Here is a 17,554-nt window from a genome sequence, read left to right on the forward strand (position 1 = left end):
CAAGATACAACTACTTTGTTTCATCAAACCCCTCTGTGTTTATAAACAAACTGGATTTGTTTTACGATTGAGAACCAAAGGGGGGGGGGCGGGGGGGGTGCAGGTCTGCAGTAATGGTTAAGAACCACTGCACTACACTATACACTACACACCACACACTATGCACGCTACACCACACTACTATACACTCCACACTATACACCACTACTCCACACTATACACTATAGCCTACACACTACACTATTATACACTCCACACTATACACTATAGCCTACACACTACACACTATATATCACTACTATACACTACACTATACACCACTACTATACACCACTACTATGCACTACACTATACACTCCACACTATACACCACTACTCCACACTATACACGACTATACACTATAGCCTTCACACTACACTACTACACACTACACTATTATACACCACTACTATACACTACACTATACACTCCACACTATGCACCACTACTATACACTACACTATACACCACTACTATACACTCAACATTATGCACCACTACTATACACTACACTATACACCACTACTATACACCACTACTATACACAACTACTATACACCACTACTATACACTCCACACTATACACCACTACTATACACTACACTATACACCACTACTATACACTATACATCACTACTATACACCACTACTATACACTACACTATACACCACTACTATACACTACACTATACACCACTACTATACAGTCCACACTATACACCACAACTATACACTCCACTATACAGTACACCAGTGGCTCTTCTTCACTTGGGTTGCACGCTGCACCCCCTGGGGGTGCGAGATGCCCTTTCTGGGGGTGCGAGACGTGGCCAGGTTTTTTTTTAAGGTAAATCCTCGACACACAAATTCATCACGGACACGTCTGTACAACTCCTTTGTTTCATCAACCCCTACGTGTTTATTAACATTGTAGATTTTTGTTTACAATTGAGAACCAAATGGGTGCAAGGCTGCAGTCAAAGTTAATGGCCTCTGGCCCAGACGGACGTATCCACCACGGACATTTCACCCCCCCCCCCCCGACGACGGAGGGCACGACGAACATCCCTGCACTCAGGAGCGGTTCGAACGCCTTCCTCTAACGAGGGCCTTCATCGGGGGGCCCACAGACTGACGCTAACCACGTGACGACTCCGTGATGTGCTGCAAATCAATCAATGCATCTGCCGTGCGCAGGATTAATAAATAATGCAGCGAACTGCTGGAAATGGTTCGGAAAAATATATTTTTTTGGTGGTGGTGGTGGTGGGGGGGGGATTTCAAAACCACGGATGACATTTCGTCGATGTGGTTACGCCTCTCGGCACTGTACATTTGCTCTCAAAACCGTTTGACCTTCCCATGTTACCTACACGTAGTGAATTTACAGGTGATTTAATTATTGTACCACGTGTACAACAAAGACATCCGCCGTCGAGCCTTAACAGACTGCTGGGGCAAGTGCTGTTAGCGAGCACCTATATGAAAGCAGGCACGGCGCACGATGGGGTGGGTGGTCAACACCATGCCCGGCCGCCTTTGTCTCCCCCATATCGCAAAGGGAACAGTTCTCATATTCCTGGGTCTTTGGGTAAAGTCACGTAGATAGGTTCAAAGAAAATAACAAACAAACATTTGATTTGAACCTATCTACGTGACTTTACCGAAAGACCCAACAATATGAATTCCTGCAGTCACGAAAGCTTTAAGTCAGGAACAGTTCTCGTTTATGGCCGAGTCGATCGAATGGAGGGGGGTCCAGGACCGGTTTGCATCATTGCCGCCGATTGTTGGGAGTGGCCCAGGAATCGAACTCACCCGGCCACCGCTCCATCACACAACGCAAACAAAGAGAAACATCGCCCACGCAGCCTACACAGGTTGTTTGGGGGCACTTTAAGCGTTGTTAGCGAGCTCCTATTCATGCCGGCACGGCGCACCGACGAGAGGCTGTGGCTAAAATCAGGTGGACTCGGTCCTAAAATAAGTACCTGGTGAGATTTGTAAAAAAAAAATAAAAGCAAGGGCTGGAGAGACCACATTTACACACACACACGGGGTGGGCGGAAAGTCCATATACCCCCTTCGTGTGGAGCCATCGTTCTACTCATATGGGTGAAAGGTACTTGGACTTCTCGGCCACCTTCCGTACAAAATACGCCACTGTACAGCCGAGTCAGGCCCTGCACGATCCCTGCCAGGTGCAGTCAATCACCCTAATTGAGGTGATCACCTCGTGTGCCTTTGTTCACGCAGCTAAAGCAACTCGAGCGAGATGCAGTTTTTTTTTAAAACGTGAGAGCGAGGTTGCACCTGCCGCAGCTATTCGATTAATTTATATTTTAATTATAATCTGTCACGGCCCTTTTGTCAATCGACTGCTGAATAGATTGCCTCCCCACGCAGGTGTCTGTCGGTGGTGGGGATTGTTGTGAGCGGACGTCGTTTTTTTCTATTCAGGCTCGTCTGCGCCAAAACCGGTTCAGATATCGCTCGCCACTGATATGAGCCGTGTCCGGGAATCAAACTCGGTGCGCCAAGGAATGTAGTGCCAGCGCGCTAACACCACTGAGCCGCCGCCGCCGCTTCACCCACACTTTACTAAAAACTAAACTTTTTTTGTATACCAGGTAAGGCTCGCCGAGCTATGTAGCTCATTTTCAGAAGCGATCTAGCCACAAATGATAGCTCAACGAAGTGGCTTATCACGTGGACATGTATAGCAGCCAAATACTCTAAACGTGGAGGGGAAAATCGGAGGACCCGGATAAAAATCCAAGCGACCACGGGGAGAACTCCAAATATACAGCAGGCGTCAGGGTCGGGATCGAACCCACGACCAAAGGAAGTAGACAACATCTCGCCACCGTGATAACATCAATGGCCTTTGTTTTTACCCAAGAAAGCCTGACGGAATTTTTTTTCAGGAGGGTACAACATTGATCGGGATGTTGGTCAAATTGCATTTGGCGAGTGTTAGTAGGGCAGCATTGATGGGCAGTGGAAATCGCACTCAGACGAGTGGTTAACAAAACACAAAGCTATCTACGGATATATCCAAGAATCCATTACTGCGCTGCACTGCCATCTCTTGTCCATCCCGTCACCCTAAGCCAACGACACATCAGCCAAGTGTACCACCTAACCAGGCTCAACACACCCCTGCTTAGCTTCCAAGATCCAGCGAGGTCGGACGCATGAAGACTGGTTTCGTCGGATAATTAACGCAGTGGTGGCAACAGCGTCGCAAGAATAATAGAACCGCACCCACACGACCGCGCTCTTGAGAAATATTCAGCTCATAAACTAAACACTCAACTATTTTATTTTACCAGGTAAGGCCTCGCTGAGCTATTCATTTTTTCAGAAACGACCTTGGTATCACAAATGATGGTTCAACGAAGTGGCTCATCTCGTGGAAATGTATAGCGGCCAAATAGTCTAACGCGTGATGTTTCTAAATGTTAAGGGGAAAACCCGGAGGACCCAGATAAAATGTCACGCGACTACGGGGAGAGAGACACGCAAACTCCAAATATACAGGCGTCAGGGTCGGGATCGAACCCACCACATGTATACAATAGATGCTACTGTTGTATACTTTATGTATCCTTTGTGTAACGCGGAAATGATGGAGACACGTGAAACAGCATTGCCTATTTTGAATAAGCGACCTGGGGTGAAAACAAAGCGTCAATGGGTTGGCACAGACATCGTTCTCACCGTGATGTGGAACACTTAAAGAAAAAACTAGGTGCCCTGCATGTGTATGTGTGGAGCCAGCTTATTGAGATGTTAACCCATAACACCTGGATCTGTTCCGTGACCTCCAGCCAACGGATATTCGACACTTTAAAAGTGGCCTAGAAGAACACCTCGCCCGGCACAAGCGTTGCCGCTGCATTGTGACCGACTCGCTGGGTTGCGACTAGGAACAATGATATACACACACACATAACTCACCACCATAATCATAATTACCATTGCCTTATTACAGAGATACAGATACAGGTAGGGCTAACGTTTCGAGCAATTGTCCCTGCTGTAAAGACCATAGCCCGGAACGGTTGTGGTTGTACAGAGTGATGCAACTTACGGTGATGTTATGGAAGAACTAGACGGCTGAAATGTGGCACTGAATATTTCGCCCTGTAAATGAGACCGCGGAGGTTGATTGGTTTCACTTACAGGACAGACTCGGGGCTAAAGTTGCCGCTCTCTTTAGGTTTGGCGTTACACTCGCAACACCGCACGCACACACGAGCCCCATCACCGGTGAACCAAGTAATTCGCCTCCCGTGGAGTGCGACGCTACCTGAGGTCGCTCTAAAGTGGTAGGAACCTGCTCCCCGTAATCTGTATCGAACAATACCGCGCGCATGGCGACTGTGGCCAGTGTCTAATACGTGCGCCAACGAAACTGTCAACGCAGCCTCGAATACCGTGCGAGATTTATCTGGGCGAGACAACGCCGCCCTGCCTACTAAGCTCACCACAACAACAACAGCAGCAGCACAGGTGAATACAACACCGAGCCATTCAACGCGCGTAGACCAACCACCGACATGAACGCAAACACACGGTTTGAATGAGAGGCGGTGTGTGTGTGTGTGTTACTCACATTTTGTTAGAGGCACTCCAGTAAATAGGCTCGAGCACTTCGGCATAAGACGTGGCCGGTGCCCTGGCGAGAGCCAGCAGCAGTAGCACCCAGCACATGTGCGTGCGCATGGCCCTGCAGCCGGAGCAGGGCATCGCCCGCGCCTCCCTCTTCGGCTTCTCCACTCCTGCTCGCCGAGAGCCGGTGTTGTTTGCGCGGCGTGTGGCGATGTCGACGATGCCGACGAAGGCGACGGTGGCTCCCGCCGCCGCTAGCGACGGTGATGTTTTGCAGCAGTCGTCAGGGTCTGTCCGCCACATCAACGCACGGGGAACGCAGCGGGAATGCCTCGCGACGTTTGGCGAACGTCGAATCGCTCCGAAGCGCCCTGCGCGCGCGAGCTTATGGTGAGGATGCGACCTTCATTGACGGGGCCTTCGATAGCTGCTGCTGCTGCTGCTGGTGGTGCTGCTGCTGCCGTTGATGAAACAAGGGGTTGTTGGTCCGTCTTTGTCTTCCGTTGTTCGAGTCGAGTTAGCTGGGACGATGACAACGCGCTCACAACTGGAATCCGGCGAACTGATCGCGAGTAGTTTAGTCGGCAATGCGTGGAGGTGGTAGGTAGTCAGCGTTTATGAAACTCCGAGTGAGCTCGCCGTGCGCATTTCCTCTCGCTCGCAGAGGTTGCCCACCCCCCACCCCTCCGCCGGGGAAGATGCGAATCCCGAGACGAAGCGAGCGGCAGCCTCAACTTTCCTGGCGCAGCGCGCGAACCACGGGCGGCAGCTTTCGCTTCCTTCGCTTTGCTTGCTCAAAGCAGCAGCAGCAGCAGCAAGAAGCCCACAACGACGATGCGACTTTTACCGACGACGATGATGATGCCCGTGGCAGGCGATTCCGGTAGTTTAGGAGTGAAGATCGCAAGCTGATGACAACACCGCCGCCCCCCGAACTCCACTTCCCCTGCGTCCGTGCTTCTCAGCGGTGTGCTTCAAGAAGCGCTGAGCAGCAGCAGGAGCAGTAGCAGCAGCAGTAGCTACGTAGCAGTAGCTGGAGTAAGGGAGTAGTAGCATCTGCCGCAAAAGTTGCCAGCCTTGCCTCTCTTTATACACACACACAGCTAAGCGTGTCCTCGCCGCGCTCACGCTGCAAACACGTAGCTGCTGTACGCGTGTGCGTGTGTGCGCACACACGGCGCGCTTGGAGGAGCAGGCTCTCTCTGGCGAGAGCGTGCGCCCGCGGACAGGAGCTACGGCCACTGGCGTGCAGATGAGTGCCAAGTCGGACTCGTTGAGCCGGGGCGCGCTCGCTGGCTCAGCCACTCGCCCATTGGAAGCGACGACGTTCGCGCTCGCGGTCTGCCAATGGATCGGCGTCGTATGGGGCTGGGCCCCCGAGAGGACGGGCTGGGAAGGGTTGAGGGTGGCGATGGGGAGGGGAGAGTGGCGATGGGGAGGGGCGGTGGGTAGGAGGTGAATGGATAGAATGGGGGAGGGAGGAAGAGAGGAGGAGAGTGGTGGGGGGAGCGAGGGCCGCGAGACAAGGAGTGTATAGAGAGAGAGAGCAGGCAGGGATCATCAAATCCTGCGTTTTTCCCACTCATTCGCCCGCGTCAAGATTTTTTTGTTGCACCCAAATTGAACGTCGCGCGCGCGCGCTCGCAGACAGAGCAGCGACAACGCGCCGCTCTGCGAGTGGAGCCACAACGCGCAGCCGCGCGCTTTGTCCGCGCAGCCGCGCGCGCCGCTACGGACGCGGCTGCGTAGCGCGCGGCCGCGCGGCCTCGCGCGTGCCGAGTGCGGGGAGCGGTGGCGCAGCGGTGAACGGCGTTGCGCGCGCTACGAACCCGGCGGTGGGCTGAGTTCGATTCGCGGCACCGGTCCAGCATCCGAGGGCGGCTCGGGGCCTCGAATGGGGTACCTGTTGCGTTGCGTGAACATCGGCAAACCGGGGAGACAAAGGCGGTCCGGTGTGGTGTCGGACCACACATCGCGTCGTTCGTGCGTCGACGTACCGGCCTTAATAGGTGCTCGCTGACTTGCACCTTCCCACCGCTCCACAACACTCGGTACAAACCGTACTAGGGGCATCTTTGTCTTGGCAGTATGGTGTCCTCGCTGGGTATGATGCCTCGGTTGGCACGCGCAGAATGGCGAAGCCAAGGGGTCCGATGCGCTCCGAGATTTAGGCGAGGCGACCCATTATTAACCCCCTTTTTTAATTGACTTGTTTCCCCCAATGAGTCCCCCCCCCCCCATCAAACTCTTTTTAATGGAGATGTTTTTTTTAACGTGCAGGGAGTGGGCCACGTTTCGAACTGCATGACACACGCCGAGTGATCCGTGCACAGATACTCCACTCATACAATAAGAGACGAAGAGAAGATGGCATTTTATTTCAAAGTGTCCACGCGTCTCCCACCAAACTCAATGCACTTATTAAATGTTTTAGCACTCCCCTCTGTGTAAGACATGGAGCCATCGTTTTCACAATACGTAATCACCTGTCGGGAAGAAAGTAATGAAGGGGTTATTCGAAATCAGTAGAGTGTCTATAAAGGGATCACCCCCCGTATAATGTAAAGTCCATTTGCCAATCCACTGCTTGATGATGAAGCGCGGCAGAGCAATGGATTGTGTGGCATTGCCCTCTGCAGCCAAGTCGCCTATGAGACCCTGGCCTGCAGGGCGGTCACCCGTTCAAGCAGTGTCCAGGCTCATCGGCCGCTTATCTTCCGAGATCAGACGAGTTCGGGAGAAACCCCCAAGCAGGCACGCACACACGGAGCGGGGGTAACGCTCAAACGCTTTCACGAAAACAGAAGGCAACTTTGAGGATCCTACTTGCTGTACTGCCATCTACTGGCGGGTGAAAGTTGTAAGATCAACTTAGCCATTCCCACCAACATTTGCCTCCATAGGGCGAGTAGACTCAACAAATGCACGCCACGCACACTTTGTCCCATTGCAGGTACACACACACATATTTACAGCATGCGTATATCTTTACAGATATATTAATTCTGTGTATTTTACGTGCACACATGTGAGATTTTAAAGCCCAGCGTCTGGCCCAGCTAATGCTAAGTGACAGAGCTTGCTCACGTAACGCAGAGAGGAGAGGTTATTATGGCTGCGGTGATTTGTGAACGGACTGAGGCCATCAACTCACTCATCACGGCCGACTGAACCATGGAAATCAAAGCCAAGGATAAGTTTCACACTTTTTTAGCCAGTGTCTCAGAACTTGAAAGCAATGTTAAACCTAACCCAGAACTTGGAAGTCAATGTTAAACCTAACGCTGAATTAAATCAATGTTAAACCTAACCCAGAATTAAGTCAATGTTAAACCTAACCCAGAACTTGAAGGCAAGAGTAAATATCCGCATTCGTGTAAACTCTAAACGTCAGACCATTTTAACTTAGCACGCGATTTGACCAGAACGCCTCGCAGCTGTCGTGCTCATTTAAGACGCGGCCGTTGTTACATTACTTTGAAGATCGTTAATATAATAAATAATTCACAATATATTAATTATATATGTTCCGGAGCTCGGCCCCGGACAGCTCTGTCTGAACTCAAACCTTGATTATAACCATCATCATCAAATGGATGACATTCACATTCCCCGTCTTCCACTCTCTCTCCCTCCACTCTCTCTCTCTCTCTCCTTTGTCTCTCGTTCCGAACACGAAATCGCTTTCTTTACTCTGTTGTCTGCAGTCAGATTGACGGCTTTTAAAGCGCCAACATTCACGGCTAAGTGCAGATGAGTGACACGAAGAGCGGTTGCGTAAATCACGCGGCCGCGCGCGCGCCGCGTTTCTGGACCACGATGGAATAAATCTCCACGATCTCTCAATTTTCGTGCCGCTGCGTGGCCATAACAACGCGGCCCCTTTCCTTCCCATTGACTGTACGACCGCATCACCCCGAACGCGCCCCTAACCGTGTCGGATATCGGTGGCTCAGAGCGGGGACTTCGTAGCCTACCCCGGGTGGGTGATCATCACCGCGGCTTGCCAGGTGCTGTAGTACGTGGGGGGGGGGGGGCTACAGAGGTGTGGGCCACAAGATGGCAAGCGCTGAGTGTCACCTCCTTGTACGTCAGGCGGACTTTCTCCGCGTGCTCCGGTTTCTCGCGCACGAAGCCATTCGCTCATTCATAGAATTGGTCAAACTTCCAAACGTGAACACGTCATGAAGTGTTGAGAGTCAGCAAAGCTTTCTTGGGTAAATTTAGCATTACATTTTATATTACAAAGAGTCACGCACAGATGAATGTATCACATATATACACATATTTATATACGGAATGATGAATTCAGGTCGTGTGTATGTGCTATATTAATTAATGCATCGTGAAACTGCGACAGATGACACAGGCTTCGGGAGGCTTTCATCAAGCAGTGGATAGATCACGGTTGTTCACGAAGATGATGGTTGGAGATATATTTACGTCAGTGTTTACGGATAGGTAAGGGTTTACACCAATCAACGCATATGCTCATGCACTGTGCTACATCGCGTGTAAACAGCAGTAGAATTGAAAGGTGACCAGAATTACCCGGGCAAAATCCAGGCCATCTTATTGAGGGTTGATGAGACATAAACCGGCACTAGTCATGCATATCACAATAGCGATGAACATGATGATGAATATCCAACGATAGACGCGTATTGTCAATCGAATAATGTGAATGTTTAACACGTGGGATTTCGCGACCAATATAATTGACAACTCTGGCTCTCGCCTGATGATGCTGGTTGTAGTTACCGGCAAAACGTCGTGCCCGAACTGTAAATGTTGTGGGTTTACTCTCCAACACGCCGGTGTGCTGAACTAGTAACTAATTGGCACGTTCTGTTTACGTGACAAACCTTACTAATTGGCTGTGTCGGGTGGTGGCAGGTTTAACAACACATATACGCGATCTAACCCAAAGAACCTTAATCATGCAGAGCATTGTGAATTCATTGTGCCAAGAGATGTTGTTTTCACAAGTGTTTTCCTTTGTGCGGCTAATGTTGTGTTCATGATTTTGGTCGTTTTTAACGCAACTGAGAACACGTGTCTGTAATGACCACGTGTCCGTTTCACACGCGAGTTCCCGTGCGCAATCGCAACTTGCGTCTCAATGACCTCTCCCCCCACCACCCCCACCACCCTCTCTCCTTTCTCCCGGTCAGAAACGAGCACATTCCACGTACGCATTAAGGTATGGCAGCACTACCACCGTCGACCAAGAGTGCTAAGACAAATAAGTGGCGCTTTGGGCAGGACACGTCACGACTTCGATGGGATGATGGCAGACGGAGAAGAAAATTGACGTTAGCCAGACGTGGACTGGCCACGAGTCCGTGAGCACGTGGACCGAGGAGATGTGAGCGACGTGTGTGTTGTGTGTCGACACACACACGTGTGTATGTGTGTTGAAATAATTTCTCACCGTACGCATCCAACCGTGCTATCATCGGTTCACGGTGCGGTGCAGGTGCTGGGTGGATTATTACATCGTGACAGGTCCTGACAAGTGGCGGCGGCTTGGAAAGGCGTTTTGATCCAGCAGTGGATTGTCCATGGCTGCTAATGATGTTGATGTCACAAAGTGCGATGCAAGAAGATCCACCGACGCACCCCCCGTGGCCCCGTGAACGCAGTTAAGCTTTTACGATTACGCAACCAATGCATAAGAACAAAGTCTTCTTCTTAAACGCAGGTGTCTTCATAACATATATATAAAATAAAACTGTACCATGGCACAGAGTTTAGAAAGTCGTTGTCCATCCACTGCTGGATGACAGACCTCTCTGCGTCGTCGCTTCTGCCCGCGATTCCGCAATCACCACGTGAGCTCATTTCACCGCTCCGTCTCCGTCCGCCAGCTTGCCCACACTCACTCGGCGAAGTCTCCCCGATCTTCGTGGACTTCCTTGGACTCTCTGCCCCTTCGTGCAATGCCAAGTAGTGCTTTGCACGCCACTGCACGGGCTACGGCTCTGTACTGAATTATCGCTTTAAATGTGTTCCATGTTTCTGATGCGAAGCTCGTTGTTGGCAATGTATACCGATCTTCTTGGTTCTTTCGGTAAAGTCACGTAGAAATAATTATTTTATTATGTTTTATTTTTATTATTTTATTATTTCCATTCTACGTGACTTTACCGAAAGAACCAAGAAGATGAATCCCTGCAGTCACGAAAGCTTTAAATCGAAATTTAATGTATACCGAGTTACAACTTTCATCTTCTTCGCACGTGTGTCTGCTGCATTTCGTTATCAAATCCAGTTTTCTAAAAACGCATTCCGATCCTGGCTCTTGTTCGTCTCTTTATTTAATTATATGTTGTATCCTGATGCGTCTTCAGTAATTGCCCAAGATATGCGTGCATCTGTGCAAACAATGCATATTCACATTACCGATTTTTGTTTCGATGTATAATTGGTATACAGTATGTATACACACTGGGAATAATTATATATATAAAAAGCTCTAATTTAAATGAGATTCATATCATAGTAATGAGTTATACAGCATAAACCAGCAGCATTTAATTGCAGATCGTTTGTTTAACACGTAGGCTTTCGCGACCGATGTCTCCATGATACAGGTTGTTTATGGTGAAACACGTTCTATTTACGCGACAAACCTTACTCATTGGCTGTTTCGGGTAGTAGCGGGTTTAACGACACATTTATATTTACGCAATCTAGTATCGTTGTTAGCGGGGCGGAGGGGGGGGGTTATTCTACGATTACGTTCAGAAATAAGATCGTCAACCCACCGCGCGCACGTGATAATAAACAACACGGCAAGCGCGCTCTGTTTAACTCGCTCACGGGTGGCGATTCACACGAAGCCGGCACACGGCTCGTTCGCAAACGATGCACATTTCCTTTCCTCCTCGATGTACCCGCATCACGCACGCTCACGGACCACTGCGCGCCTCGTATCGCGGGCTGGTGATGTTCGCTTCGCACAGCGCTCCGATGAATAGGACGTCCGACTCGCGTACAACAACAACAACAAAACAACCCACGTCTAAGGACGTCGGAAGGCTTTCGCGATCAATATTATTCACAGCGAAAGCTGTTGTTGGGTTAGATCGCGTGAGCGTGAATGTGTCGTAAACCTCCACCGACGAACGCAAGCCAGTAAGGTTTCTCACGTGAACACGTGTTGGCTGTGTCGGGTGGTGTAGGGTGACGACACATTTATACTGACGCGATAGAACCCCAAAGACTTGGATTATGAAAACGCGTTAAGTTGGGGAGCGTGCTTTCTCGTACACTGGACCGACAGCTTGCAATCCACTTTCCCAGCAAAACCTGCGTGCCCAAGCGAACAAATTATACAACTTTTCAGAAACGTAAAATATCTCTGTCTCTTAAACTTGGCTTTGAACTCTTCAACTCACAATTCATGGTGCGATGCGCTTTGCTCGTCAATGTTGTAAGCGGCGCAACAAGAAGGAGTTTTCCGTCTGCCGTCCGTACTGCGGCAGCGTCGCTTTGAAGCCGAGGAGCGGTGGTGCAGTGGTGAACGCGTTTCGCTGCCGTGAACTCGACGAATCTACTCGACGAAAAGTTCGATTCCCGGCCACGGATAACATCGTTCGCGAGTTATAACTCCGATTGGGTCAAACCAGCCCCGTCCATCGCGTACCCTTACCTGACCAGCGTGGTGAAGTATGGTCAAACAACCTCCATGACCAGATGTGGGAAAGTATTTGAATTCGGTATAAAAAGGAAAACATTTCGACATTTTAAGATGCGCGTGAATACGAACCGGTGGTCCTTAATAAGTAACGCCACGGAGCAGTCCTGTAAAGAGACGCACGCGGATTTGGAGGCGCACGCGGATTTGGAGGCGCACGCGGATCTTGGAGGCGCACGCGGATTTGGAGGCGCACGCGGATCTTGGAGGCGCACGCGGATTTGGAGGCGCACGCGGATTTGGAGGCGCACGCGGATTTGGAGGCGCACGCGGATCTTGGAGCCGCAGGTTTTCCAACTCCGTAGGGGCCATGACCGGCGACAGCGTGCGGGTGGCCTCCATCCAGCAGTGGACTTACACGAGGGCCGTACGAAATGCTGTACGTGCGATTGCATGTGCTGGAGTACATCGTTACCATTCATCATTATTATCACTCAACCCCGGTGTCATTATCTCGAAATCCATCGATGGCACTAACACATGCGTGACAAACGGAACCGCGCGGACGCTGGGAGTGACACCGCGTCGGAGGGTGCCGAGGCCGCGTTCGCTCAATGATTTGTTTTTGGCAACCCGCATTCCGTGACAACCCACACGGCTTACCACGCGTTCTGGTACAGGGACATCGAGTTTGCAGGTCAGTGCAGCGCACAGCCGTTTCAATACGGGCACAAAAATATAGATTTGTGTTTCTCCCTTGTGATGGGACCTTGTGGGATGAACGTTGGGATTTACAAGGAGCACGGGTGACCAATAAGGTCTGAATTGGTGTGTAACAAGGTAGGGCACTGGTAAGCGGTTGATAGGTATGCGACCGTGTTGGTAACCTTCACTTTAAGAAACAATTAATCGCTCACTTGGTGCTGACAGCCAGCCACACACACCCCGCATGTAAGCTGTACGTAATTTAAAAATATACACCGCTCATTTTAAGTTCACGTATTCACTAATTATATCTGACCGGTATATACGCGCCCGTGCTATTGCCTATTAACTTATGATTATTATTTTAGCCTGGTCCTGACTTGCCGTCAAAGCGTACGCGCCAACTTCACAGTTATTCATCTTGTGCATTGTCATTCATCCTGTGCATTGTTATTCATCCCGTGTATTGTTATCCTGTGTATTGTTATTAACACGGTGAGCGCACTTGCTCACCCCCCCCCCTCCTCATTTAACCAGGTGAGACCCAACTGAGATTCATGATTTAATTTGCGATTTCGCATACGGAGGGCTGCCTGATTGTATTGTTTCGTTAAGTGGCGGAGGTGTGGCGAAGTGGTTCAGCGCCGTGCGCTACGAACCTGCCAAAACCCGATTTCGAATCCCCGTGGCGACATCACGACCCAAGAACCACCCTCCCTCTACCCCCACCACTAACCCACGTGGTCAAGTATGGTCGGACAACTGACTCGGAGGCCTTCATCCAGCAGTGGATTGGCACTAGGGCCTATTAAATACTGTGCGTGCAACGGCACTCTCGTTCTTATCTCATCTTTAAAACCCCAACCCAGTGGTGGAAATTCCATATTCGCATGGCGGGGCCAGTGTATTCACAGTATCTTCCCACAGTGGCACTGTGCTCAATGTATCTGCACCCAGATGGACGGTCGGCCGAGTTAACCGACCATGGCGCTTGGCAGATTAACGAAGGGGTCATGTTACACGTTTGAATAAACAAATGCATCGGCGCAGTATCTATGATACAACTTCATTCTGCTTATGCATGAGCAGCTGTGACCAATCCACTGCTGGTTTAAGGGATCCGCAAGCCGCTGCCACCTCTGACGGTCCCGTCATGCAACAAGCCACCGAGCTGCTTGCACGACGACCCAACTTGGTCGCTCCATCTCCTCTCGGGTGCGTGCCGTCTCCTTGCATCCCTTGCGCGTCGCATGTAACCCGTCGATGGATGCGCGAGTTGGGGGGGGGGGCGGTCGATAAAATAGATACCGGTTTGTGGGAAGTGAGCAGTGGGTGAGCCAGCAGCGTTGCTTTGAAGCAGCAAAAGACCCCTCGGCAGACGAACGTGGAATTTCCACCACTGTTCAGGCACCGCAAATGAACAACTGCCAGTGCAATGAGCAGGGCTGACCGCCCCCTTCTTCGTCTGCTTCTCTCGTACGGCCGCTGATGTACACGCAGAACATCGACTACAATTTCACATCCAGGTGGCCAAGCACAGACAACCGCGTCGCGGAGTGTATCTCTGCGATGTCTCATTCGTCGTGTTTTGTGGATCGGGGCACTGCGTCGTTATTCTGTTGTGTACGGTCTGTTCTGGATGACCGCAGTCAGTGGCACACGGCGGAGTTGTGACTGTTCCTCTTTGTGACCGGCGTGAAGAGAATCCAGGTGGGCCACGTGCGCCCTCTGCTGTATTTACACGCACGACGCACGCGTACATTTACAGGTACGTTGAACCTCTTGCGCACCGTACGTAGACAATCGTGCTAAGCAGAGGTGCGTGGGGTTGAACCTAAACAGAAACGAAACTCTTGCCCATTAATTACCACGCAAAAAACAAACATCCCCAGTATAACCTGAAACAGACTGTTGGGGCAAGTGCTGTTCACGAGCACCTATGAAGGCCGGCACGGCACACGAAGAGGTCGGTGGCCAGTACCACGCCCGGCCGCCTTTGTCTCCCCAGAGGCGATGCAAACCAGCTACTCATTTTTTAGGCTGTGTCGACCTAGGGGGAGGCCCGTGACCGGTTCAGATAACCGTCACCGGTGTTGGCCGATGAGTGGGATTCGAGCTCGGGTCGCCGGGTCCGTAGCACCCGCGCAGATCGGACTACAACCACGGCTCCCCATCACAGTCACCTCCACAGCGCCTGCGTTCAGTGCGTGACAGTCACCCCCAGCGTCGCGTCCGAGATCAAGGCGCATTCTGGGTTTGTTTGGCCATCTGATGGCGAGTCAATGAATCCATCCAGCAGGTACACGTGTGCCCCCGAGTGTCCCCGAGCTCGGCAGAAAGCGCCTTTTGGCCTTTTGATAATTTTTTGGACGTGAAACGCGGTACAAGGCACCTGGGGGTGGGGTGGGGGGGGGGCAACTCTTTGGTTGTGTGGCAACCAACAGGGAAGGCGCTTTGTCAACATGATAGACTCTGTGTGTGTGTAGTGGCGTGGCGTGCTGAGCGTGGGTCCTGGCCTAAGGGATGAAATGGGGACGCGCCTTGTCCCCACCCCACCCTCCACTCCTCCCCCTTCATAGCCCGGCACCCGGGACGACCCCCTTAGCCTGTGGGCTCCGGTGCAGTTGCACCGCCTGCACACTCGAACGCGGACACTACCGTGGGTGTGTGTGCGCGTGCCTGCACTGCACCGTGATCCCAGCAACCTCGGGCTCGGTTGCTGCCCGCAAACACCATCGGTGGGGGGTAGTTGTTGTCTCCAAACCGGCGTGGGCCTCTCCTAGGTTAGCTCGGCCTAAAATGATTAACCGTTGCAAGTGTGGGCAACATCAGCACGGATAAGTCAATTTGCATTGGAACGTCACATTAACAACAACAACAACAATAATCACAAGTGGGAATCCACTACATTACCGGATGACAGGCTCTCCACACAATGTCAGAGGGGTTGACTATACTTCACCACGCTGCTCAGGTTGGTGAAGGACTCCAACCAGACCAGTTCACATATCACGTGCTCATGGTGTTGGCCGTGGAACTGGAACCCAAACCTGCCGGACGCCCGGTTCATAGCGCCGTGCGTCCACCACTGAGTCATCGAGGACATTGAAACTGTTACACTGAGCCATCGAAGACATTTCAATGGTTAAACGGAAAAAAATAGCGGTCCCAGTTACCGACCTAGTTTCCATCGGGATCCGCCAGCCCGCATGACCGATTGCGTCTTTAAATTTCAATTTCGTACTCGCAAGGCAAGGCTTTCGTGACCGATATTAGCCTTCAAAAAGTGGGGTTCTCTCCGTGTTTAGATCGTGTTTTGGGAACGAAGTCGATTACATCTGTAGCCGCCCAGCGCCGGTTTTGCATTAAAAAAACTAATTGGGTACATTTGCCCAGATGAGAGCTTAGTTCCCTGTTGGTTGGTGGAGAGTTGTGGCTCTCGCTGACTTTACCATACTCACCAATTATGAATTATGTCTTCAACTTATTTATCGCAACACAAAAGTACGGAGTGTCATGGACTCCGTTGAAAATAAAGAACTCCAGGATAGGAGAAAAGACACACACACGCGTAGAATCTTTTACTCGGCGGTGCCCAGAGAAACTCACGTGTCGGGAATCCGCTGAATCTATTACATCCGTTCCCTCAACCTCCAACCGGGGCTCTTTCACACGCCGTTAATTCATCCTTTATGGACTTCTCTCAGCCGAGACGGCCTCTAATGATGGATTTGATTCGTTCTTTGCAAAACACTTCTTTGTTCCGTTCACTTATAATCGGGACGTTTTCATGCAAATCCAACCTCCCGTTTATTTATGAGATGCCAAGGACATATGGACTTGAATGGTGGATGTTTAATGCATTTAATGCCCTCTCCAGCGCCCGTTTTAATCAACTGTTCACCGTGGCCGGCAATTAAAACACGTGTTGCAGGGTTCACAGCGCAGTGTGCTAACCACTGCGTCACCCCCCCCCCCCGGTTTGTCAAAGCAGTTCACATTTATGCACTCATCCCCCAAACCCCCCCCCCCCCCCGCGTTCTCGAGTGCACACGGATATTGTACATCAGCCATAGCGTGGCACAAAGCGTGACTGATCACGCTTGCACGGAGTCCCGTGTTGAGTCCATGGAAACTCAAAGTTCTATTTAACCCCGGGAGTGGCACAGGTGAACTGTGACAAGTTCAGCCATGCCGACTTTGGCAAAACGAAGCCATCTTCCCACTTGATCAAAATCCACACCCCTTGGAATTGGGTCCTGAACCCTCAGATCGCTTTTGAACTGTGCACACCGCTGTCCATTATCATCATAACTCGCCATGATCGTCATCACTCGCCATGATCTACCCACTGCTAGACGAATGCGTCTCCCAAGCCGTCGCTTAGAGCGGTCCACGTGTCACTCCAAGCGTGCACGTCGACTGCACGCATCGTCCTGCGCCCTCCGCCTTGACCTCACATTCCTGCGTCAATGCTCCCGATCCGCGTGCGTCACAGCGGGTGACACACGCGCATTCTAGACGTCCTTCTTCAGCCCCATTGGTTGGTA

The 17,554-nt window shown here is 51.1% G+C and overlaps 1 protein-coding gene across 1 annotated transcript in view; it reads right to left on the reverse strand.

Annotated features, from left to right (window-relative positions):
- Positions 1–6,083, reverse strand: part of LOC144946988 (ephrin-B2a-like) — a 164,948-nt gene extending 158,865 nt beyond the window's left edge. The window contains exon 1 of the mRNA XM_078876080.1: positions 4,662–6,083. Within this exon, the coding sequence (XP_078732206.1) occupies positions 4,662–4,960 (299 nt within the window). The 5' untranslated portion in view covers positions 4,961–6,083. The remainder of the gene's footprint in view (positions 1–4,661) is intronic.
- Positions 6,084–17,554: the final 11,471 nt, after the last annotated feature.

This window comes from Lampetra fluviatilis, chromosome 43 (assembly GCF_964198595.1).
Source record: "Lampetra fluviatilis chromosome 43, kcLamFluv1.1, whole genome shotgun sequence".
Classification (NCBI taxonomy): Eukaryota; Metazoa; Chordata; class Hyperoartia; order Petromyzontiformes; family Petromyzontidae; genus Lampetra; species Lampetra fluviatilis.